This window comes from Propithecus coquereli, unplaced genomic scaffold (genome assembly GCF_000956105.1).
Source record: "Propithecus coquereli isolate 6110/MARCELLA unplaced genomic scaffold, Pcoq_1.0 Scaffold186, whole genome shotgun sequence".
NCBI lineage: Eukaryota > Metazoa > Chordata > Mammalia > Primates > Indriidae > Propithecus > Propithecus coquereli.
The window spans coordinates 2,281,050-2,307,769 of NW_012143412.1; the positions used below are offsets into that span (position 1 = coordinate 2,281,050).

Here is a 26,720-nt window from a genome sequence, read left to right on the forward strand (position 1 = left end):
TCAACACTTAATTCCTGCTGTTTCTGTCCTGTAGATGCTGTCAATAGCTCCTAAAAAAGAAATTGTTCCCATGTAGAATTTCAGTCTATTAGGGTCAAATTCCTCCCTTTTCCCCTCAAACTTCTTCATCCTTTCAATCAGTTTCCTTAGTGCACACTGTTTCTCTCAGGCTGAGAAAGGACTCTTCTCATCCAATCTCTCACCCAGGCCAATCTCCCTATGGACGAAGTGGATGAGTAGGGTGCTTTGGTTCCCCAGGGTCACCACTTTTAGACCAGTGATGCCACATAATTCCTTCTTCTCACTGGAAACATGAATCATCTGGAAGTGATACCCTTAAATATTAATATAGCACAGTGAGTAAAGCAGGATATATAGTCCAAAAAAAATCTTAGTTCCAATCTAAACTGTCAATCAATTTGTTTGACCTTGAACTCTAAGGTTACCTTCTTTAAAACCATTTCCTGATCTGAAAATAGTACAAATACAGGAATGTAGTGAGCACTGAATGAGAAGGTCCATATAAAGCAGTTAGCACATTCCTGGCAAGTAGTAAGTGCTCAAAAATAATATTGTCGTCATCATTACTATTATTAGCACCCTAGCGATTCATCAATTTCCACAAGCCTTATATTTTTTTATTCAGTCCTGGATAATAACATCATAGCGGAAGCCAGAGCTGTAGCTCTAATGAGCAGTTAGAAGACAGCAAACCTCAATAGGCTGAGCCTCTGTTGACAGGATTGGGAGATAAGATTCAGAGTAATGCAGCCACCTACAGTCTATCAGATAAGAATGCAAGTGGAGATGGTGAATGTTTGCAAGATCTTTTACTTAAAGATATTAAAAATATAAATCCTAATTGATGTTGCAGAGAAGATCCTTAAAATTATATAATTATTCCACATTTTATACCTTAAAAATATCCTGTTTTCATTAACATTTATTAGATGGTTCAGTGTAAGACTTGCCCCTTATAACATTCACTTCGTAGACATGTAACTCTTTATGAAGAAGTATAATTTAACCAGGCATTTGCTACTTATATAGAGAGAGCTGGTTTTCCTTTGTGAGGCAGAAAAGCATCACAACTCTGCCTTTCTCCCTCCAGACCCTATTTAATAAGAAATTGCCTTAACTTCTTTCAAGCAATGCAAATGTAAGATTCTACCTAATCATAAACTAGATATGATAAAGTATGTTTCTGACTGATCTGTAATAGAATTAATTTAAATTGGCCCTTGTTTTATGAATGGACTTTTATCAAAATATTAATTTCCAGTGTGAATTCACAGCATGAAAGACTATCTCTTCCTCCTCTTTGCAGCTCCAGCACCTAGAACAGTGCCTGGCCTATGTTGTTTACAATCAATATTTCTGAACAAATGAGTAAATGAATACAGGAAGTTAATTCCTCAGGGACTGTACATGGTTCTGAGGATTTATTACAGTTTGGCATTAGAGCATCTCCAAGCTGCTTTTCAGCAGTTTTCTCTTGGTGAACCCCAGGCATAAGTCTGATTTGGTGATCCGTTTTGTCCTTTGTCTGATCTCTGGATCAGGAAGTATATCCATGCTGGACTGTGCACTCACTTCCTTGTATCTTATCTCTAGTGGGGTCCACACAAATAAAAAGAGAGAATAAAGGACATACAAGTGGTAGATGTCCCCACCAAAAAGGTAATAAACCATTTCAGGACTACCTGTTCTTCAATCAAATAACAGGGAACCACAAACATCTATCGCCATATCCTTATGCCAGCTATTAAGCTGGGCCTTATTTAAATATTATTATGCTCAATGGCTTCCTTTAGCAACTTCCTGCTAAAATTGCTCACACTTACCCTGGAACCTTTTCAAACTGCCACTGACAATAACCTATCCAGAAACGTACCCAAGAAGGCCTCTTTATATTGAACACTAAAACCAAATTGAATCAGGGCTTCTGAACAGAGATTTACAATGAATTTTCAACACCTGCCGAGTTCAGACAGAGTCCTAATAATTCAGTCCTCTTCTGTCTGGAGGAGGGAACAATGCCTCAGGAACCTGAAATAAATTGTACAGAAGTTTTTGAATCTCAAGCCAAGGAAAAACCAAAATCACATTAGCAGCAGCCAGTCATGTGCTCCCCTTACCCAATATATTTTCCTGGAGAAAATACTTTTAAAAGTTATTAATTCTTTTTTGATAGAAGTTGAATAAGTCCTCAGTTTCTAAGACATCCATTTATGAGGAGGCTAATATGATATGTCACGATACACAAATTATTTGAGACAGCTACTCCTCCCAAACGTCCTATAAGACTGAGGAAGCATTATAGAGTTGAGAGGGATCCTATCTAATTCGATCTTTGCTATTCCTTCTGATTCTACATGCCCCTGTGATTGCATCTTCACACAGCTACTTAGTCTTTGCTTAATCCTCACCCGGAAGTGGGTTAGTCTTGTTCTGCCTGCCCTAAGCATTTGCAAATTCTCCCTAAAGAGTCCAAATCTCCTTCTCCACAGCTTCTGTTTATTGGCCCTTCTACCACCCCCCCCCCCCGTTTCCGTCACTGAGATAATCAGTCCCAGGGACTAATGGCAAAAGAGTGCAAACTTTAAGCACCAAATCTACACACATATCAAAGAAATATATGCCGATTTAATGGCTGATAGATTAAAAATAGACAAGTACCAAATATCAAGGAACTTCTATGACATTGGCTGAAACAAAGCTTAATTTTTAAATTTTCTGGAGATCTTCAAATGCACATTGTAATTAACATTTTCATGCTTCCATGGAAATTTGTGATAAATGTCTATGCTTTTGAAATTTGTAATAAATGAATATGCAGCAGAGTGGAATCACCATGTGATTATTATGGATTGTCTTTTCTGCTCAGTGTCATGTTTATGGCATTTAAAGGAGAAGCAAAGGTGAAGAAGGAAGAAGCAGTGGCTTTACTCAGTGACACTGCAAAGCAGCTCCACGAGGATAGCAGTTTCATCAATTTCTCTTTAAAGGAAAAGAAACAGACCAATAACCTTGATTGATATTTCAAATTCTCCTGAAGACCATTTCTTTCTGTGGCATTGAATGTCATCATTGTTACTGGCTCAGTCACACAATTCTGATACTTTGATGTGGAACCACCCCCACATACATGTCATGTTACAACTTCTGGTTACCAGAGTCACAGATTTATTTTTTAAGTCAATGACCAATTGCCACAGAACTCAAAGTTTCCTCTCCATAAGATTGCATGATACCTTAGCTTTTTCCTTTCCTTTTATTCCTGCATATTAAATTCCCTTCTCAGTTCTCACCTGAATTCGCCCTCCAGTAGCATTCCACAATGTGGTTAACTCCCTGCTCCCTGAAGCTCTATTCTTTCGGATTTCAGTTCAAGACATTCTTCTGGTCTTCCAACTAAGTTTCCAGAAGCTCCTTCTTTCTCTTCCCTGCAATTCATCCTCCTCTATATATCTTTCAAATATAATATGTATGCTTCTTCGCCCCTTCCACTAAAACCCCTACGGACCAAGCTACTATCATCTTGCACCTAGACTAATTGGGCTCCCTACATCCAAAGATTTCACAACACTGCACACTGTTTGAAATGGAAATGTGATCACAACATGATGACTTTGCTCCCTCCATTAAATCATGAGCTCTTTAAGGACAGGATGCCCGACTATATCCATCTTTACATCTCCCACAACATATGTTTAATATGAGCCTTTCAACACGTGTTAAACTACTGCTCCCCATACCAACTTCCTAACTGCAATGAGAAAAATCATTTTTCATGACCACTAACTACATTCTTCATCATACATGAGTGATATGTAATGTGCATCACTGGCCCAATAGAATTTCACTGAAAAGAAAAATCTATTCCCATTACTAAAACCCACAACAAGAAATAATCTCAATGCTCACGCATCATATTATTGCTGTGCTACCTTCGCACATGAAGTTCAAGTCTCTGGCCTGCCCCTGCATAATATGAATGAAGAAGAATTTCTACTTGTGATTAGATACTGTCTGCAAACTTAAGTCTCATGAAGGTGGAGTCTTCTGCCCTGATATTTGCTAAATCGGCAACTAGAGATGACAACCTTCAAGGAAAAAAGTAGAAGTTTTAGGGCAGGAGTTTTAGACTTTAAGTTCCTACTTACACTCTTTTTCGACTCTTTCATGCTTAAAAAGTATAAAAGGTGGAAAAATATCCTGATGAAAGGCCAAGGGGAAGCAAATACCATAGTGAATAAGGACAGGTGGAAATTATAGGTAGGGGGAGCACATGCATTTTTGTAGTAGAATTCTGCAAATTTAAATTCCTGAAATGAAGAACAGTTAAGAACAGTTGGAATAGGAACAAGTAGAGAACCCAAGCCCTGTCTTTTATTGTATCAGGCCAGAGTCATTTTCACTTTAAGAAGAAAATCCATGTAATGGAGGTTTTCTGGTTATTAAAAATGACTAAAGATCCTATCATAAAACTAATGTGAACTTTTAGTACTGTAGCCTGCAATAGCATGGAGAATTCTTCTACTGCTTATCGGAGAGAGGATCGTTAATCACTATCTCCAATGGAGTATAAAGAGCCATTGGGCTTCTGCCAATGAGACATAATAGGACAGTGTTACTCCTAAGCCATCAAAATGGCTTTAGATCTCATGTGCTCAGGAAGATAGATATTTTCTACTTCAGGTTTCGATTTCTATGTATCAAAGGGATGTCTTACACTTATTTGCTATTTAAAGTGCTAAAAATCTTCCCTTGGGTTTGTAATCACTAACTGTTGTATTATTATCCTATTCTTATTTGCAACTGAGAAACAAAATGACTTTCTTTACTAGAAAGGAGTATGGAGAAAGTATTATGGTTTGTGAGGTTTAAAAAGTCTCATTTTGGCCGGGCGCGGTGGCTCACTCCTGTAATCCTAGCACTCTGGGAGGCCAAGGCGGGAGGATAGCTCAAGGTCAGGAGTTTGAGACCAGCCTGAGCAAGAGCGAGACTCCGTCTCTACTAAAAATAGAAAGAAATTATCTGGACAACTAAAAAAATATATAGAAAAAATTAGCTGGGCATGGTGGTGCATGCCTGTAGTCCCAGTTATCCAGTAGGCTGAGGCAGGAGGATTGCCTGAGCCCTGGAGTTAGAGGTTGCCGTGAGCTAGGCTGATGCCACGACACTCTAGCCCGGGCAACAGAGCCAGAATCTGTCTCAAAAAAAAAAAAAAAGTCTCATTTCACAGAAGAAAACACCTGTGCCCTTTCACACATACCATGAAGGACACTGAAATTCACCTCACAACTGCTGGTATATTTACTCTAAGCACTTTAATGAATCAAGTGATGGTATCTGAGTGGGTCTCTGTATATGTATAACACTTAAATAATATTCTTACCAAAAAACTAGACTATACGTAATTTAAAAATATTTAAGACTTATTTCATCTACAAATCAACAGAAAAAAATCAAGAATTTATAAGTTTTTACAAATAAAAATATCCAAAGAAGTAACCAAACTGCATGAAGCAATAATGGAGTGAAAATAAATATGACAGACAGGCATGGCAGCTCACACCTGTAATCCCAGCACTTTGGGAGGCTGAGGCAGGAGGATCGCTTTAGGCCAGGAGTTCAAAGCCAGGCCTGGGTGACATAGCAAGACCCTACCTCTACAAAAAAAATTTTAAAATGGGAAGGGAAGGGAAGGGAAGGGAGAAGGGAAGGGGGAAGGAAAGGGAGAAGGGAAGGGAAGGGAACGGAAGGGAAGGGAAGGGGAAAAGAAATATGGCTGTCTTAAGGTGGAGAAATGATATACCCCAATCAGGTAGAGAAAGAATGGAATGCATTAAATACAAGATGCGTTCCTATTGAAAAGCTGCTCTACAAAGTGTGTGGGAGCAGATCTGCATTCCTAGGAAATGTTCTTGGTCAGGAGAAAACTCCATGTTTTGTTTTATATGAAGAAAATAAAAAGTAAGCATTGGCCCGACAATAAATAGCATTACGTAACCACCATTTTATTAAATGGTTTTAGCTTTCCACATAAAACATTTTATAAAAGGATCCATATCCCTTCCTAAAATCTGGGTATCAGAGAAAAAATATTTGCAAAATTGTGTTTTTCTTAATCAGTAGGTAATTAATATTTTACCTTGATTTGTTTTGACTCATTTTTTCTTCTAGATTAACAATGGCTTGCTAAGGTCCTGAATACTCAGTGTGGAGCTACACTTGGCTGTGGAGAGAGAGATACCATCACCACCCTCACTACCCTGTTCATCAGCCTATGGCTGGTGGGAACCTAAGCAGCCCCCGCCAGTAGCTCAGATGTGATATGTTCCCACTAGCCCCGGTTTCCTCATCAGAAATTCAAAAGAAAGAATCCAGAGTCCCCTGAACCTGATCCTGCTTTCCAACTGCCCCGATGTAGCCAATTGGGTGGAAACTTCTCACTTCCACTCTCTAATGCCTGACCTAGCAACTAAGGGATTTTATAAACTGCTCTTTTTTTAAAACCAAATTCTTGTCTGTATAAGAATGTATAGAATAAAGACATATTTCTAGAAGAGAACTTACAAGAATCACGTGCAAATTCTATCAATACAACAATTACTAATCAACAAAAATAACTTTTGCAAAATTTGATAGTAAACTTGAGCAAAAGAGTTCCTTAGAATATACTTTTAGGGGTTGACTAATAAATTACTTGGATGATGAAGAAAAAACAAACACAAAATAACTAGATATTTTGGTGCTACCAATACTAAAAGGAAAACAATGAAAGAGAAAGAAAAGGTGGTTTATTGGTAATGTCATAATAGAATGTAAAAATAATTTGGGGTTCTTTCTATTGTCCTATTTCTTTCTCTCTTTTCACTAACCACATTAAAGTAGATCAAATCTCTACCACGGGCAGTAGCCTAATGTATTCATAAGTCAAGAAGCTTTCCTCCAGGAAACATATATAATTGTTTTACTTTTCCTGGGAAACAAAATGCCATCAGGCTAAATAATACATTATGTCCCAGTTAGAGGATATAAACCACCTCTCTTAAGAATGATACATTTTTTAAAATAAACTATATTATAAAGCTGAAAAGCTTTGGCCTTTTTGTCCCACTTGTTATTCATCCAATGGTACTTTCATTTTAGTCAAATGCCTTAGGTATAACTTTTTAACTGGCAGAATTCATTTTTAGAATTCCATTTTGTGACATAAAATGTGATGATGATTTCTAGAGATTAATTTAGTATCAACAAGTATTTTCTTTTTATACCTTTTAAAATGTACTCTTTTCATTTCATATTATTTCAGGATGTTATGACAGACAAGGAAAACTCAATTGAATTGGTATAATTAAATTGAAACTCTTCTACAAATGAAATGCACCTCACAGTTCATTACCACCTCAGCAAAGTAATCCGAACTAAACGCACTCTTGGAACGCTCAAGACAAACATCCAGATTTCTTTGTAATTGGTACAGTCTTCTCACTCTATTTCAACAGATAATATCCGTTATTATTACAGTACTGAAGTAAACATTGAAATGTCTCTTTTTTTGTCCCTGAGTACAGTAAATCTACTAATAACACTGCAGTTGTAATGGACAATCTAAAGATTTTTTGTTTGTTTGTTTTTTCCTGAATGGAGAGTCCACTTGTAAATAAGTCTTCTACTTACAAAGACTAACAAAATTATTTATTTCCTTTCCCATTTATAGTCTATATGCATTTCTGCAATTGCTTTAGGAATTCATATTCAGACAAAAATTTAATGTATATATTGTTCAACCACCGTATTTTACAGAAAACAAATTTGGGTCCAGAGAGGTCAACAACCTTATTGCACCCATATACTTAATCCCAAAAATAAAAGGGCATGTCCTTCGGCCCTTCTTCTACTCTTTAATAAAAAAGACTTTAGAGAATCAAACAAGTAATACACACAAAATTCAGTCTTCAAACAGGTGTTGACACAAAAAAGAAAAATAACTGAAATTCAATCAAATGTATCCAGTACAATGTTGTTATGCGATGAATTGTCTGCCTCCAAAATTGGTATCTTGAAATCCTAACCCCCACTACTTCCGAACGTGACTGTATTTGGAGACAGATTCTTTAAAGAGGTAATTAAGTTAAACTAAGCTTGTTAGAGAAGACCCTCATCCAGTATGACAGGTATCCTTACGAGAACAGGGAATTTGGACAGGGACGTGTAAAGAAGGAAGACCATATGAAGACACAAGAAGAAGAAAGCCACCTACAAGCCATGGAGAGAGGCTTCACAAGAAACCAACCCTGCCGTCACCTTGATCTCAGACATCTACCCTCGAATAATAAGAAAACAAATTTCTGCTGTTTAAGTCACCCAGTCTGCAGTACTTTCTTATAGCAGCCCTAACAAACTCAGAGAGATGCCTACTAAAAAGATACACTAAGAGAACAAACTCTTTTTGTTTTAATCCTACAACTAGTGTTTGTAAAAAGAAATATAAAGGAAGAATGAGGGGAATCTAATTTTCCACTTTCCAAAATTCTAAACTGGATTGGAAATCTCTGCAGGTTTGATACCCCTGTTCTGGATATTCAGTTCTTAATTTCCACTTCTTCTTTTAAAGGTCATAATATGTAGAAAAATCTAAAAAACTGCTGTTATATTTATTGGACATGTTATTTCTAAGATCAAATTATTTTTATTTTAAATTTTTCTTAAAACTTCATAAATTTTTCTCCCTCCTTTTTCCTGCCCAATACACCTAGAACACGTACTATCCCCAAAACCTTCCTGTAAACTCTCCCCTTTACCCCCGAATCTGACGTCTGCAAGAGTCCCCTCCTGGCCCGCCCCCCCATACACACAAGCCAACAAAACCTGAGGTAAATATTCGCTTCACTTTTGAAGTGACCTTTTACTAGAGGAAAAGTGCTGAGTCGTAAGACTATTTCTACACTTATGCAGATATGAATAATTCATCTCTAAAAATAAATTTTAAAAGCAACAAGGTATAATTTTAAATTTCAAGGGAGTTGTAAGCGTGCTGTGCCTTTACATAAGTGCATTGATTGCTGAGTTCCATGTTGACTGTTGCTAATACAAGAGCTCAGGAGCAGCCCTCCACCGTAGATGTCAGCATGATGCTTCCTGATAAGCCCATGTCCCAGTCCCAGTTCAAACCCCATCCCCAACCATTCTAAAAGAATCTCCAAACTATTTAGCTGTGCTAGAACTTGTTTTTAACTGGGATTTGTCATTCCGAAATTTTGTTATAACAACACTTGAACCACAGACCTATGACACCAAAGAGTCATACTTTTGCATAGCTCAAAATTGAATTTTGTTATTATTCATATCTAAATCTTCTTTAAAAGTTTACATAGTATAATTTTATTAAAATACATAAATCATTTGGGAGGCCAAAGGGAAAGGATCACTTGAGGCCAGGAGTTTAAGACCAGCCTGGGCAACAGAGCAAGACCCTGTCTCTACAAAACAAAAATTAAAAATTAGCCAGGTGTGGTAGCACATGCCTATAGTCCCAGCTACTCGGGAGGCTAAGGCATAAGGATCACTTGAGCCTAGGAGTTCAAGGCTGCAGTAAGCTATGATCATGCCACTGCACTCCAGCCTGGGCAACAGAGTGAAACCCTGTCTCTAAAAAAAAAAAAGAAATATGTATATATTTGAAATAAAAATATATTTATATGTGAAATATCATATATATGAAATATACACACACATGTAGGAAAATAACCAGAGGTAATATCGACAGTAGAGTTCAATGCCTTAAATGCTGTCTTCAAAGAAGTTAGCCCTGGATTTTAACCCTAACTGTATCACCTTATAACATGTGATCATAATCAAGTTTCCTACTATTTCTTGTTCTCAGTCTTCTCATCTATGAAATTGGAATAATAGAAATTTTTACCTTATATATTAAGGTGTTAAATTTGATCACAATGCAAGGTACTCGGCATAGTATGAGTACGTATTACCTCTGTGGCTAAATGTGAAAATCTGCTTGGTTCTTGCTGACAGCAAGGTGAGACGTTAGCTAAGCTTACCAAGACACTACAGGGCCTGGCCTCCCTGCTCAGTACTCAGGACCAAGGATAACCTTGTCATGTCCCATGGAAAGTCTTGCCCACTTCACGTCAGAGTCCTTTAGGGCAGATTTTCATATGATTCTAGGGTCATGCCCTGAATTCTATGATAACAGAACCTGAAAGCTGCTAGGAATCCCAGGGACTAACCGCATTTTGTTTTAGTATCTGAAAAAGCGAAGTGCAAAGGGTTAATACATGGTCATTGTCACACAGACAAATGTAGGGCTCGCCCAGGTACTGGAAACAGAAGGATATTACTGTAGGGGAGAAGGGGTTACAGAAAGGGGAGGAAGTTGCTCCAGCTAGAGACCTGGGGGCCACTCCCACTGCCCTTTTGCTGTATGTCACTAGACCTCTCTGGGTGGGATGGAAGCCCCGGCAGGGTGAAAAGATCTGGGGCAAACTTGCAAAGCAGAAGGAGGAAAAAATTCATTTTCCAAGTTGCAGCCTGGGCTCTAGTTTGGAACCATCACAAGATGAAGCCCAAGGAGCATTTAATTTCCTTTCTTTGGAATTTTCCATTCAGGATATTTGTTTTATGGAACTAGCAGAGAAAGGGGGCCTTCGAAGAGGAAAGAAAAGATGACATGGTCTGGCTAAAGGTCAAAACACTGAACAGTGGGAGGTGAAATCACTAGTAAAATCGCCCATAAAATGTGTGGGTCGGGGGAGAGAAAGGACGAGGAGAAGAGGAGCAGTTTCGCAGCTTCCTTTGCTCAGAGGTTTAGAGAGCAAGTACCTTTGCAACCAGAGGGCTGAGGCTCACTCTTATGCTTCACTGACCCTGAGCAAATGGTATTTCTTTCAATTCTATGAATGTAGCAATTCTCTCCTGTTCTTTTAAAAATATGAATCTTTTTTGCTTTTTTTCCCATTATAGAAGTACTTCCCATTCATTGAAATCAATCAGAAAATACAGAAAGCCAAAGAAAAGAGTTATCTATAATCGACAATTATCGGACTCAGAGATAATCACCTAGAGATAAAATAGCAATAACAAAAGCACAAAGAACAAACATAATCATATTTGGAGTGCTTAGGCCCTTTCTGTACTCTCAAAATGGTTTTTGGTTCCAGAAACTATGACCCAAAAATTATAACCCGTGAGTCAGAATCTGGACAGATTTCTGCCCAGGCATGAAGCGCACACACTTCTGGAGGTGCCACTGGCCCACGAGGCCACCCTGAGATTTCCGTGAAGGTTTGTGTATTAGCTGCCAATAAACAGCTTAATTCATTGAGGCAAACTATGACTGATCAATCACCTGCTACGTTAGAGTACGCTTCCTAGTTTACAAAGGCAAACATGTAAATTTCTACTTCGGCAATGTTTCTGCTACTTCCTGATGGAGTCCAGGGTGTGGTAGAGGTAACAGAAAGAAGAAAGGAAAAGAAAAAAGGGTTCTGAATAACACAGATCAAGCTTTATTTTCTAATTAAAGGGCCAGGGTTAAATAAACAGAACAAACAGATCTTTCTCAGGAAAACGTTAGAACAAAAGTTTTGATGTGACTAGTTGAAGAACAGAATTACAGAAAGCATTTCAAAGGATCCGCTAGTTTACTTCTCTGGCTGGAGGCAGGCAAATGTTAAACCACCTATGGCCAATTTATGTTTTCTTCAATTGAGAAGATCAAAGATTCTTGGCTTTCTGTCTTGGTAGTTCCTCAACAATAAAATTCTTAAACTCAACCCCAAACAGAACCATAAAAAAATTGACATATCAAAAATATTTCCCTTTCTCTCAGTAAAACTCCCCTTCTTCTTGGGATAAAAATCAGTTTACTTTCAACCTTTACCAAGAAGCCTGCATTTATCACAAGCAATTTTGGAATGCTGAATCATATTCAGCTTGTGGTCAAATAGGACAATTCATACTTTTTTCGTGGATCAGTGTTTAACTCCACCTTTCCCAAGATATGAAGCAAACCTACACAATCGAGCTTTGGGACACATCCTGTTTGTGTATAAATTGTAACTGCTGTGTAAGATGGTATATTACATTCAACATATGTTGGTTGTAGTTAAAAATACAGTGGTCTCTGTGCAGAGGTGCTTTGCTGAGTACAGCCATGACACTCATTGAGTCTCTGCAGTGGGTGAGAAGGATGGATATGGTCGCATCGTCCTCAGCTCTGAAAGGCAGTGGAGAAGTTCTAGTCCTGCATAAGGTGGGTAAGCACACACCATTCTTTCTCCTCCACTGAACGCAGCTGTAAGTTCCAGACAGAATTCATAAAGCAGCTATTTCAGAACTTTGAAAACTAAATGATAGCAGTAGATTGGGAAAAAAGATCATAACTTAAAATACCATCAAACTGGTGGTGAGCCCACCACTCCCTCTCCTTCCACCGAACCCTGGCCTGGACTCCAGACAGCACAAAGCCGGAACGTGACACCAGATGCAGTCAGAGAGAGCTCTAGAGGAATGCTTATGCTCTGGCTCCAGGAAAAGAAGGGACTATGAATGCTGAGAAAAATAGGGAAGAATCTCCCTGTTCTCTTGTTTTTCCCTCCATTTTCTCACACCCAGCTCTCAGGCCACTTCACTACGCTGGCAGCAGCAATGCCAGAAGCCTTCGTGTGCCTAAAACTATGAGGGAAGGGAGGCTTCCTCTCTGATCACAGGAGCTGTGACACCAAGAAGATGGAATAAACCATCATTGCTTCTTTTTCTCTTTCTGTCACATTCTTGCTTGTCCCTGAACATGAACATCATCGCAGGAAGTATGCAGCAGAATGAGACAACTAAGGACCAAAAAAGGAGCCCCAGAAAACCAGAAAGTACCAAGGATGACAGCACAGAGGGAAGATCAGTAAACAGCTCCATAAAGACATTTACAAACTCTCAGGGGTTCACCTCCAGGTTGCTAATATGTGAATCTAGCCCTAAACATCATACCATAGACTTTAAAAACTGAACTACTGTGTAGACCCTCACCCAGGTCCCGTACTGGCATCTTAGTGGTTCACACGCCAGACAGACAGCAGAAGAGCACTGCAAAGGCTTTGACAGCAGAGGTAACAATGTAACCACGACCCTTAGGAGGTTAGTCTGGAGCAAATAAATGATTAAGCCTTCACTTTAAGGAACCGGAAAAAGAAAAGCAAAATAAACCCAAAGCAAGCAAAAGGAAGGAAATAATAAAGGGCAGAAATCAATGAAATTGCAAAGAGAAAAACAATCGAGAAAATCAATGAAACCAAAAGCCGATTCTTAAAAAAAAAATCAATAAAATTGATAGACCTCTACTAAGATTGACAAAGAAGAAAAGAGAAAAGATACAAATTACTAATATCAGGAATAAAAGAGGACTTTCACTACAGACTCCACAGACATTAAATGGATAAGGAAATACTCCCAGCAATTCTACATACATTGATCAACAACTTGGATGAAATAGACCAATTTCTCAAAAATTTCAAACAACTATTAAAAAAACAACTCACCTACGGTGAAATAGATAATCTGAGTAGTCCTATACCTCCTAGAGGAATTGGAATTATAGTTCAAAAGGAAAAAAAGAACTCTTGAGGCCCAGACGGTTTTACTGGCAAAGGCTAACAAACATTTAAAGAACAAATAACACCCTAACCTTTTTCAGATGTCCTGATAAAATACTTCAACAAAAAATCTACAACTAACAATCAGCCTACTGGTGAAAGATGGAATGATGATTTCCCCCTAATATCAGCAGCAAGGCAAGGATGTCCACTCTTACCACTCTTTTCAACATCATACTAGGAATCCTAGCCAGCGCAATAATGCAAAAAACAAACAAACAAAAAAAAGTCATACCGATTGGAAAGAAATAAAACTATTCCTATTTACAGACATATTTGACTATGTAAAAAATCCTGAGGATGCTACCAAACTCCTAGAACTAAAAACTGAATTTGGTAAGGCCACAGGATACAAGATCAACACATAAAAATCCATAGTATTTCTATATACTCACAATAAGCAATTAGAAACCAATATTTTTTAAATACCAAAAAATATTATTTATAATAGTTTCAAAAAAAACGAAATCCTTAGGCACAAATCTAATAAGATATGTACAAAATCTGTATGCTGAAAGCTTCCAAACAATGATGGACAAAATAAGTAAGTGAAGATACATACAGATTGGGTGTTTCAACATAGTAAAGATGTCAATATTCCCCAAAATGATGCATAAATTCAATACTATTCCAGTCAAACTCTAGCAGGATTTTTGAATACATAGACAAGCTGATTCTAAAAATTTATGTGAAAAGATAAAAGAATCCACATATCCATGGCAGTTTTGAAAATGAAGAATAAATTTGGGAGAATAACTCAATCAGATTTTGAGTTATCATATCATTTTGAGTTATCATGTTGACAAACTCTCAACAATAATCAAGGGCTGGGCGTGGTGGCTCAGTTCTGTAGTCTCAGCTACTCAGGAGGCTGAGGTGGGAAGATGGCTTGAGCCCAGGAGTTCGAGGCCAGCCTGAGCAACATAGGGAGACCCTGTCTCTTAAAAAAATAAAATAAAAATAAAGGTACAAAAATCAAAAGAATATGGCACTAAGTAATAAGACATGTAGACCAATGGCACAGAATAAAGGTCCAGAAATGGATCCGTGTGTGCAGTTGGCTGGTCACATCTACAGGTTTTGGTATTTGCAGGAACCAATCCCCCTTGGATACCAAGGGACAACTGTATGCACATCTAATTGATTTTTGACAAAGTTGTAAAGGCAATTTAATGGAAAAAGATAATCTTTTCACAATGGTGCCAGAACCACTGAATATTCATACGCAAAAAAATTAACCTGAACCTAAAGAGCACATCTATTATAAAAATTAACTCAAAACAGATCATAGACCTAAATACAAAATGAAAAACTATAAAACTTTTAGAAGAAAGCAAAGGAGAAAATATTCATGACCTAGGATTAGACAAAGAGTGCTTGAACATACTACCAAAAGCATAGCTCTATAAAGAAAAACTTGATAATTTAGACTTTGTCAAAAGTTTTTGCTCTACAAAAGATACCATTAAGAGAATGAAAAGACAAGATGTATACTTGGAGAAAATATTTGTAAAGCACACATCTAACAAAGGTCTTGGATCTAGAATATATGACAAACTCTCAAAACTCAACAGGGAGAAAACAGACAGCCCAATTAAAAAATTAGCCAAAGACTAGGACATACGCTTCACCAAAGAGCATATAATGGAAGGCAAACAAGCACATGAAAAGATGTTCAACATCATTAGCCATTTGAGAAAGGCAAATTAAAACTATGGATGTGATATGACTACGGTTCTAGTAGAATGATTAATACTTAAAAATGCCGACAGTACCAAGTGCTGTCAGGGATGTGGAGCAACTAGAACTATCATACATCGCCGATGGAAATGCAAAATGGTACAACCACTCTGGAAAACAGTTTGTCAGTTTCTTTTCTTTTTTTTTTTTTTTTGAGACAGAGTCTTGCTTTGTTGCCCAGGCTAGAGTGAATGAGTCTTGCTTTGTTGCCCAGGCTAGAGTGAATGCCGTGGCGTCAGCCTAGCTCACAGTAACCTCAAACTCCTGGGCTCAAGCAATCCTTCTGCCTCAGCCTCCCGAGTAGCTGGGACTACAGGCATGCGGCACCATGCCTGGCTAATTTTTTTTTTCTCTCTATATATATTTTTAGTTGTCCGGATCATTTCTTTCTATTTTTTAGTAGAGACAGCTTCTCGCTCTTGCTCAGGCTGGAGTTTGTCAGTTTCTTATCAAGGTAAACATACACTTACCATATGTCCCAGCAATCCCATTCCTAGGTGTTTAGCCTAGAGAAATGAAAACTTTTGTTTACATAAAACCTGTTCATCAATGTTTACAGCAGCTCTCATCATAATTGCCCCAAACTGGAAATAACTCAAATATCCTTCAGTGGGTGAATGGGTAAACAAACTAAAACATTCATACCATGGAATACAGCTCAGCAATAAAAAGAAACAAACAACTTGGATAAACCACAAAGATGTAATGTTCAGTCAAAAAAAGCCAGCTACATGGTTATATTTGTATGGTATTCTCAAAAATATAAAACTATAATAATCAGTGGTTGCCAGAGGCTGAGAGATGGAAAGGTGTGTCTACAATAGGGTAGATCACAAGGCAGCTTTTTTGGGGTGATAGATTGATCTGTATCCTGATTGTGGTAGTGGTTATATAAATCTATACACGTCTTAAACCTCATGGAAGTCTATACCAGAAAAGGCAATTTTACTACACATTAATTTTAAAGATTAAAAAATAAAAGTAAATTAATAAATAATAAAAAGTCATTCATATATAAGTACAACCAGGATCTCTTCTTAGATGCTTGTCACATTGCACTGTAATAGTATTGTGGGCAGCACACCTAGGCCTGTTCCTAACGTGTCCATTTCTCCAGGGTAGAAACCTTAGCTTTCTGATCTGTGCATCTCCAATAGTCCACAGAGTATCTAGTATCTGAAGTAAGCATGCAGTAATGTTTGTTGAAAGATGAAAAAAATGAATCACCTAAGTGTATATGGATCATTTATACACTATGGATCATTATTTCATTTTGATGTGGGGAAAACAGGAGAGAAACAGAACCTAATGAAAGGTAGCAAGTAAAGGGTGAAAGAGTTAGAGAAGCACACATTTCATAGTTTCAAACTTTTTTGGCATTAGCTAAGTGGGAGCTGGTACTTGAAGCATTTAGCATGACTATTCACGATTTATGAAATGTAGTGTGTACATATGTCCTTCCATGAGGACTTTCCTATTAAATATTCATACTTAAATATTAATTAAGAATTTATTAATTCATTAAGCTTCACAGTGCAAGATTTGTGGAGAAATATTCTATTTGCTTTGTTTTGCCCTATTGGGTGAGGCCACTAAATAACTTTGATTAAAATTTATCAAGTCATATGTGCTCATATATGATCAAAACATAAAATTTTAGGATTTCTCTTTACATAAAGCTGAAATTTTGCTTATGAGCAGACATTAGACATATGTTGCAATACCTAAAAATCCAGTAAAAAGGTCATCAGAAAGCCAGAGAGAAAGGAGGATGACTGAAAGCTGCTTCAGTGAGGCAACGTTTGCTTCAAGAGCAGAAGAGGGGCTTTGCCAAAGAAAAGATCATCTGTAAAAAAGAGTTGTTCTGAGCACAGAATGGCTGATCCGAGGGCCAAAACACAACCAGACAATCCTAGTCCAGGACACTGGGGCTGTTGACTTTCATGAGGAACAAAGCAATGTCGGCATGCTTTTTCAACATTGCTGAAAACAGCAAATAACCGTGTGAGAGTGGATCGAAGCTATCCCTGCCGTAATGTGAAAAAGACAAAATACACATTGTTGTGTTTGGACTTTTCTCCACATTCCTTGCTCTATTTGCTAAGGTTTTCTTATCTAACTTTTAAAATAATACCATGATTTAATAAATCGTATTACGTATTTTATCAGTTACAGATAGACATAAAATCCATAATATGTAATATTTTATAGCATGAAATGTTTTCAGATTAATATTCAAGTTTTAAGATAGCTATAGCTTTAGTGCCTGCTGCACCCTACAGAAGCAAACATGACAATTTACCTTATTATAGCACACACACTCCTGGAATGAGAAATAAACAGTCCCATTTAAGATATACAACCATGACTCTAATGTAAAGAAAACTAAAACAACTGTGATAGAAATACAATGACTATCACATGCATTTCTGTTGTTAACACTCAATGCTTTGATTAACATCAATAGAGCAATTAAAAATAATGATCACTGATAGCTAGTCCTTGAACTCAAATTTATTGAACGGGCCTATACAGAATGTAGAATTTACTCCAGCAGTAACCTCCAAATTGGAAATTAAATGTCATTTTCTTATTGATGCATTATCGCTCAATTTCAAGCTCCATGAAAGTAGTGCTCTGTTGTGCACATCACCAGGTATGCAGCATAAAATAGTGTCTGTCACAGAGCAATGCAAAATAAATATTTTTGAATGTATATTTTAATAAATGAATAAAATATCTATAAGACTAGAATTAAATATTTTATAATCGGATTTCAGGAATTGCTTTGTCATATCACTAGATATTATATAGTTCTATTATATTTATTCGTAGATATGTATTCTTATATTCATTCATTCTACCAACCAATCAACCATTGTTTGGTTTCAGAATACTTAGTGTTAAGAAATGTGAATGAGCTAGAAGAAACACAAAGACTCATAGAAAAGTTACTACCATTGTTCTCAGATAGCCTGTCTAATGTGGAAAATACACAGATACAGTTAATGTAATTAATACCAAATTAAACCTTGAGAACAATTAATATGACAGACACATCAATAAAAAACTCCAGTGAGGGTATAATTCATTGTAACATCAAGAATCAAGGAAGAGTTCTTTGGAAAGGTAATCATTCAAGTGGGCCTTGAGAAGTACATAGGATCCTGATGGATGAAAGCAGCAGATTATAAACCGTTAAGAGCATGAATTTTGAAGCCAGATTGCCTGAGTTTAAATCCCAGTCTATGACTTATCAGCTGTGTGACCTTGGACAAGTTACTTAACCTCTCTGTGCATCAGGTTCCTCAACTATAGAATGGAGATAATGATGCCACATATGGCATGGGGTTCCTGGGAGAATAAATTAGTTAATGTATGTAAAGCTCCTGTAACGGTACCTGAAACATAACAAATTCTCGATAAGCATACGTTAGAAGGGGAAAAGAAAGAAGGACAAGGCAGAGGAAACAGCACCAAATAATCCTGAACTGAAATGCAAAAAAACATATTTTCTTTTTGTTTGTTTTCACCAGAAAAAAATAATGCCCTGGAGTACATTAAGCATAAACTACTAAATATGTATAAAAATACATTCTGCAAACTTAATGACAGTTTTGGGTCATTGTTCTTTTATTGCAAGTATGGATGTTCAACCCAGAAATACGCACATAGATACACTCAGAACTCCATGCGTAGTTTTAAGGGTCCACCCATAAACCATGGGCTGCAGGCACATCCTCAGACTCACCCCTGAGCTGAATGGTCTAATGGTATTATACATAATGTATAATGGCCTTGTACACTTTCCATAAAACTCAGTATGGAATTTTACACAACCCCAAGCAACCATGGGCCCTAAAGCACCTAATAAAAAGATTACACTGTTAACTCTTCGCGGATGGAGACACATAGAACACAAAGAACTTCACAGCTCCATTTCAAATCAAAGAAGGGGACAAGAAGGCAATTATGGTGAGGCGGCTTCCTTATCTGGGCAGACCTGTGAAGGCAACCGACGCAGGTTGTCCAGCCCTGGGAGGAGAAGAGGCTGGGGGCGAAATGTAGAAACAGAACAGCACTGTACTCACATGGCGAAGGAGCCGGGGGGAGCAGACACTCGCCGCAGGTCCGCAGTTTGCACCTGATGGATACTAGAGGCAGCAGGGAATGAGCAGCGAAGACAGAGTCAGCGACAGCGTGGACAGACAAGGAACAAGCCAGGGGAGAGAAAGAGAGACACACAAAGTTTAAACAGAAATTAAATGAGCGCGTCACCAAACAGTGAATGAAAGGAAAGGAAAATCGAGCCAGCCACAAAAAATAATCCAAAAAAGCCAGTGATAGCAACGAAGCCAACAGGACACATGGAAGGCGTCGGTTCTGGGCAAGCCACGGACCGAGTGCGGGGCCAGGTGCGGGCCAGCGCGGCAGGCCGGGGGCGGGGATGGGCATGGCGCCCTCGCCTAGGCCAGGCGGAACACCGAGGCGAGGAGGCGCGCACTTACACGTTCGAGGGGCAGGCTGGCCCAGTAAACTCATCTTTGAGGAGATTAAAGGTCAATTTAATCCTTTCATCACACAGCCCCCACGGTTCCCCAGGCTTGGTAGGAACACTCGCATCAAAAGACAACCGTCTTGAAAAGAGCGACTCACCAAAACTTTAACTTCCTTCAATTAAACAACAAAGGCTCTTTAAGGACCCCCAAGATAATACCAGAAAGTCTAACTTCTTCACCGTGATGCTGTAATTATACCCATAGTCTCTGGGTAGAAAAATGAAATCATAGACTTCTCCTTTTTCTCCCTTATTTTATAATCGAGACAGTCTACAGTGGCTATTAGAAAAGATAAAATGTAGCATTTGAGAAACTGAACCCAAAATATCCTGTTGCTTTTACATAAATTAGTCTCTCCACTCTCTCTTTTAAACAGTTTCACTATAACTACAATAGACATAGCTCCGCTGATCTCTCTGTTCTTCTGGGTACAGAAATTCTCACATACAAAGTCACCCAGGAGTTAACTCCAGCTCTAGACTCTCTCTATCCATGTTATCCTCCAAGGATTTTTAGCTACAGCCAACAAAACTTCTCAGCAGCCTAGGATGATGGAATCCGGTTGCCCAATTCAAAGTTTGCTAACTAGAAATCTTGCCATTGCATAAAATGATTGTCTTTATTTAACAATGTGGCCTTAATTACTAGTAAACTGAGGATAACAGTTCATTGAAGACCATTCTTAACGCCTGAATAATTTTAAGTTTCTGATCTCCCTCAACGGTATCTTGCAAATAAGGAACATAATCAAATGTATCTGGGTATCATATTACTAGTATGTGAATAGGAATTTAGATAAATCTCTATTATTTTTTTGGAGGAAGATATTTACTGGAATTCATACCCCAAGTAGATTCACACGCCATGATAAAATGAGATATGTTCCTGTACCCATGGGGGCTACTGAACAACAGTGAGGCCTAGCCTTTTGATTTGAATATAGTAATAGCAAATGAGAGTATATAAGCCAAGAAATATATTTTTATTTTAGAAAACATTTTTGACATAAATAAAGATCTAGTGGCATCATGAAGGCCTACTATTTAACCATTTTTCATGGAAACTTCTTCCAGCAATCCATGTGAAGCATATCTTGAAATAATATATTAAGTATGTATCTTCAAATTACAATAAAATGTGATCCAAACACATTCTATATTGTTTTTAGATTTATGCTATTTTAGAAATAATTTCTGAGAAACACAGCAAAGATAGCATTATAATATAAAATGGATCAATGCGTAAGTCACCGATGCAATATGCAACCGTGTCTCAGGAACCGTGACAGACACTGGGGATCCTACAAGGAAAACCCTAGGGCTGCCCCACGTAGCAGAGAAGAGAGACAAATAAATCAATGATTACGTGGATTTTAATGAATCATGTATGGAAGTTACCAAGAGCATCATAGGAGCACTGAGAGGTGCATCTAACAGCTAGCAGCAGACAAAAAAGGCTTCTTTGTGAAAGTGGTATTTCAGTGGAGTCTGGAGCTGTGAGTGAGAGTCAGCAGACGAAAAGCAGAAGAGGGAACGGCAAGAAGAGCAGCAGCACAAAACCAGGAGGAGGCAGGAGACAGGCCACTGCTCCAGGAATGGCGATTATCTCCAGAGCTCAGGGAGATAAGGATGAACACGTTCATGATTGAAAAGGTCTACAAAGCTGAGGAATACAGGCTTTCAGTTTTTAGAAAGGTCATTCTAACTGGTGGAAAAGACAGATCGTGTGAAGGCAACAATGGTGGGAACAGGGAAATGAGTCCAGAGCACGTCTTGGTGATGCTGCTGAGAGGTGGCTCACACGGCCTTTGAACTCAAGCTGTTTTGCTAGCCAAGAAGATAGAGGGTACGGGAGCTAAAAACTTAGGAAATAAATAGAAGGAAGATTTCAAAGAATGCAGTAGCTAGCCTGATGGATGTGTAGAAGTGGAGCTGACTAAGATGACCCCAGACACCACATGGTGATGGGGTGGATGGTGGTTCCATGCATGCAACTGTGAATGGAATAGGCTCACGGGGTGGTGGGGAGGAAAAGCAAAGGGAACAGAGTTAATGAGTCTAGTTTTTAGCAGGTAGTTTGAGGCTGCAATGAGATATCAAGGTTAAAATGTCAACTAAGATATTTGGGTATGAGTCTTCAATGTTTAAAAAAAAGTCTGGGCTGAAGACAAAGATCTGAGATGCAACCTCCCAGAAAAAGGACAGATCCTTAAGGAACAAGGACATTCAAGTGCAACAGGAACAGCTGTTTCAGGAGCCAGGGCACTTAAATCTCAAATATTCACAGTCAACGTGCTATGTGAAAGAAGCCTAATTCCTTAACGTGAATTAAACAGCTACCCTGTTCTTATCGGAAACACACACACACACAGGTTAAGCTAAAATTTTAAAGAAATTTTAAACAAATTCCCTTTTTCCTCTAGTAAGAAAGACAACAGGCAAATAAAACAGAGGAAACAGTCCTAGTAAAAACAAAGAAGGGAGAATAAAAGAAAGAGACAAAAAAAACGATAGACAAGAAGGGAAGGCAGGAAATAGAGGAATGAAAAGTCTTTCAAGTGTCTCTTTCTTGCTTGAATAAAATAGTGAACTTCACACAAATGATGGCCAAAGCAGAGAAAAGCTTGAAGGATCCAGAAGGGTGAAGAAAACTTGTACAAAGGTCTTAAAGGAAAGGCTGACCTTAAACTTGAAACTCCACTTGGAAATCTAGTGGAAGAAGTTAGCTTTCAAAACAAAGAATTCTAGTGAAATAAAACAATCTAATCACAGAGGGTGAATGAGATCAGAGTGAGAGAACTTAAGGTTTAGTGAGCAAGTATTACATGGTAACTAGGTTTTTTGCTTTTTTTTTGAAAATATGCTATCTGTACTCATTTTCTAAAAATATAGTGTTGAATGATGGTAATTTTTCATAAGCAATAATAAAGATCTTTGTTATTTTTTAAGTTTTATAAATATTCATTTTAAAAATGAAAAGCATACTGTTATTCCTATTTCCCATGGTGCTTTCCTATGGCCTGGGGCTGTTTGGGTGGAGGCTCCACTGCCCCGCCGCTAGGAAGTAAGGAACCGTATTTTTGAGTTGAGGCTGCTTCTTGAACACCTGCACAGCTAAGTACTACAAGAAATGACATCATATATCACATGTGCCATGAGTACAAAAAGAAAACAACTATTTATACTTCTTTATATGTGAAGAAAGCCCAAATGAATTCTTAACAATTTCATGTCTGACAAGGCTATTAAATATAGAAGCAGCAGGCATGAGACTATGAGCACTTTGCCTATAGATAGTAAAATCTTAGTTTTATTATATCTTCTTAACAAGCTACCTCCAAGTGACCCAACAACATAGGCTATAGTACAATCTCAGAGATGGCTTTTCACGTATCAGTTCATAGATTTCTGCCAAACCAAGGTTTTATGGCTTAACTCTAACATTTCTAGGGGGGATTAGGTGAACCATATGCAATTGCTGCCGTCCCATTTTTTGACATACAAACTCAGCAACGGTATATTCGACCTAACGGAAAGTAAAGGCAGGGAGGACCAGAAGCATCTGGAGTGAGCTAGGAGTTTCATTCGCTGCAAGATGTAAACAAAGCAAGAAATATACTAAATGACACCTCCGGAAAATGATCTAGGAAAAGTTCCGGGAAAGTCCAGAATCTGGAAGAAAAGGAAGCAAAGGATAGAGAAGATCTCTCACCCCAGCATCAGATTTAGAAGCAGAAGCCAAAAACTGAAACCCTTAGAGAGCACTGTCTAATGCTGTTCCTCAACATATGCCCCCGCAGAGAGAGAGGTGAAGTAAAGTGTTGGCAGTGAGCCAGGCCACCTGCACCATTGCTATTCTAGGCACCTCTGTAGATTGTCACATTGACTCAGTAGGTACGTGGCAAAGCATGCCCTTGCTTTACAGGCACCACAAGGGAGGCAGCCGCGCAGTGCAAATAGGTAACCATGCATCACAGGCCACGAACAGGAGGAGCACCTTTGAGGGTCCCTCACTGTGACAAAGAATGACCCCAGGCTAAGCTCTGAAATGAACATAGGCATATGGGCATAATATGTAGGAGATACTCAAAAAGATACCCCACATCCCCTTCTTTCTCCATTTCCTTCTCCAACCCCACACAGACATTTAAGTCACTAGTTGGAGTAAGGCACACTGTAAAATGAATATGCATTCTAAATATCTAGACATCATTGCCTTACCTCTAAATCAGTTTGTCAAAACGCCCAAGAAAGGAAAACTCCAGGAGGATACTGTGTGCTTAGGGATCAGGTTAGGTCTGGACAATAGGATGCTGCCCAGAAAGGTAAACTGAGTTGAAGCAGGAGCAGAAAATGGGAGCATCAGGAAAGGGACGATTCACTGACAGGCAGAAAGGGTGCAACGCGGACAGGCAAGCCACAGACCAGCTCTGCCAGCCTCCTGCTGCGGGAGAAGCCAACACCCTCCAAGTGACCTGGTAAAGAGCAGGCTAACTCTATGCCTCCCTAAAACAAAATAAACAGGAACACATTTATGCAGGCACATTTTACCACCTTGGAATCACTCTCAATGACTGTCTGCTAGTCTCAGTAAACATACACTCAAGAGGTCAGTGGAGGAGAATCATCTATCTCACATATGGTAACAACTTCTAAAAGAAGGGTGTGATAACTGCATAATAAACATGGAGAAAAAATATACGCTCCCGAGAGAGAGAGCAAGGAACTGCTGAGTGTCCTGGACTTTTTCCTCTCCCAACACAGTGAGGTCCCAGACCATGCACATGCTCTGTGTTCTCCTCTCCGAGGTCTTCCTGTTACGCAAGGTAGGCAAGGAGCAGACTCACTCGTTGAGTAAAGGCATGGACGTTCTCCTCTTGCTCTTCTGCACCATGTTGGCCTGATTCCTCAGGGAGATGCGAATCATGGCTGGGGCCAACCTACAGGGCTCCCCATCCACTTGCATGGGGATGGATTTGTAAGTTAGAAGCATGACTTCTCGACACTGGTGTAGCCTTTCTCCATGGCCCCCAACTTGGAGGGCAGCCTGGAAAAACAAGAGTCAAAGGATAGCAAGGAGTCAGCTCTTGCTACTTAAAAAAGCTAATAAGTCTGTTGTACATAACCAAAGGGCTTTGGATGAACATAGTAAAATTAGCTACCAGTATAATAGGAATCCTGGATAAACCATTAATATAAATAAATACTCAAAATTTTGATGAGTTTTAATATAAGTTTCCATTGATAACCACTTTTATTTCTAAAATAAATCTAAATTTATTTTAAATCTAAATTTAATTGTACTAGTTTAATATGAAGGTTTTTCTTTGAATTACCTACACTCATTAAATAAACAATGAACAAAAAGAATATAAAGGAGATAAAGTACATGGTTTATTAATTTCTAATTTGTATTTATCTAATTATTAAATATACAGCCCATTGTTGGTTAATTTTCAAGCTTGGGCAGGCCTTTCCTTTTTACATAAAACCTCCTCAAGCTATTTCTAATCTCTATATGACCAATGAAATACAAAATAGTATCAGTCACCCAGTTAACAACATTCTGGAAAGTAAAGCAGCTTTGAGGATCAAAATCAAACACAGTAAGAACTCAGTTCACCATGGTAGCCACAGAATGGACGCTCAAGCCAATATTAAGTCTTTTGTTAAGAGCAACAAATTAGCATACCTTCCCTGATTTAGTAAAAACAAAAAATATTTAGTATCACTTATCATTTTAGGGATAGAAATAATATATTTTTGATGTATAACCCACATAGATTACATAATTTTATTATATAGTTTAGTGAATATTTTATACACATATTTGAACTTCCCTCCAGATCAAGCTTTAGAAAATTTATAACACCCAAGAGGTTCCCACATGCCCCTTCCCAATCTATGGCAGCCCTCCTGCCAATCAGTTGGGGACTGTTATTGATTTACCCCCATAGATTCATTTTGCCTGAACTTAAACTTCATGTACAATAAATCATACAGTACGTACTCTTGTATCTGACATCTTCTGCTCATCATTATATTTGACTGATATATCACAAAATGTATTTATGCATTTTTCTGCAGGTGAACATTTGGTTGTTTTCAGTTTGGGGCTATTATTGATATAAACTTTCCTTCACGTATCTTTTGGTGCATACATAATCTCTTGGGTACATACAAATGAGTAGAATTGCTATGTCATAAGTTTAGGTATATATTTAACTTAAGTAGATACTGCTAAATACTTTTTCAAAAAAATTGTATCATATTGCATTTTAAATATCAATTAATTTATAATGAAGTAAATTTTAAAAAGTAGTTAAATATTAATTCTACCTTAAATCTAAAAGATTTACTCTTATAAAAGGAAAAACATATATACTATCAGCTTGTTGCTAAATGTCTGTGTGTTTTGTAAAGACTAACAAGATAAACCTCTTATAAGACTAAACATCAAAAAATGGAAAACAGAAAACTATTTTGCTTTATTTAGAAAATTTTTTAGAGAGATAGCTAAACAGATAATAGAGAGTTTTGAAAATCATACAAGAATGTTATAAAGACATCAAATTGGAAAATCTAAATAAGAGAAATTATGGGAAAAATATAATTTGTAAAAGTTGATATAATACAGAAATTAAGTAGATCTAAACTATTTTAAAAATTGAAAGAGTTATAAAAACATATTTCTCATTTCACCATCCACCCCATCCCAAAAGTGTCATGGAGGACAGATGTTTTAC

The 26,720-nt window shown here is 37.9% G+C and overlaps 1 protein-coding gene across 1 annotated transcript in view; it reads right to left on the reverse strand.

Moving 5' to 3' along the window:
* Nucleotides 1–26,720, reverse strand: part of DGKI (diacylglycerol kinase, iota) — a 270,690-nt gene that overhangs the window by 115,868 nt on the left and 128,102 nt on the right. The window contains exons 20-21 of the mRNA XM_012642753.1: nucleotides 24,822–25,021; nucleotides 19,508–19,570 (exon numbers count right to left, since the gene is read on the reverse strand). Coding sequence (XP_012498207.1) covers nucleotides 19,508–19,570; nucleotides 24,822–25,021 — 263 coding nt within the window. The remainder of the gene's footprint in view (nucleotides 1–19,507; nucleotides 19,571–24,821; nucleotides 25,022–26,720) is intronic.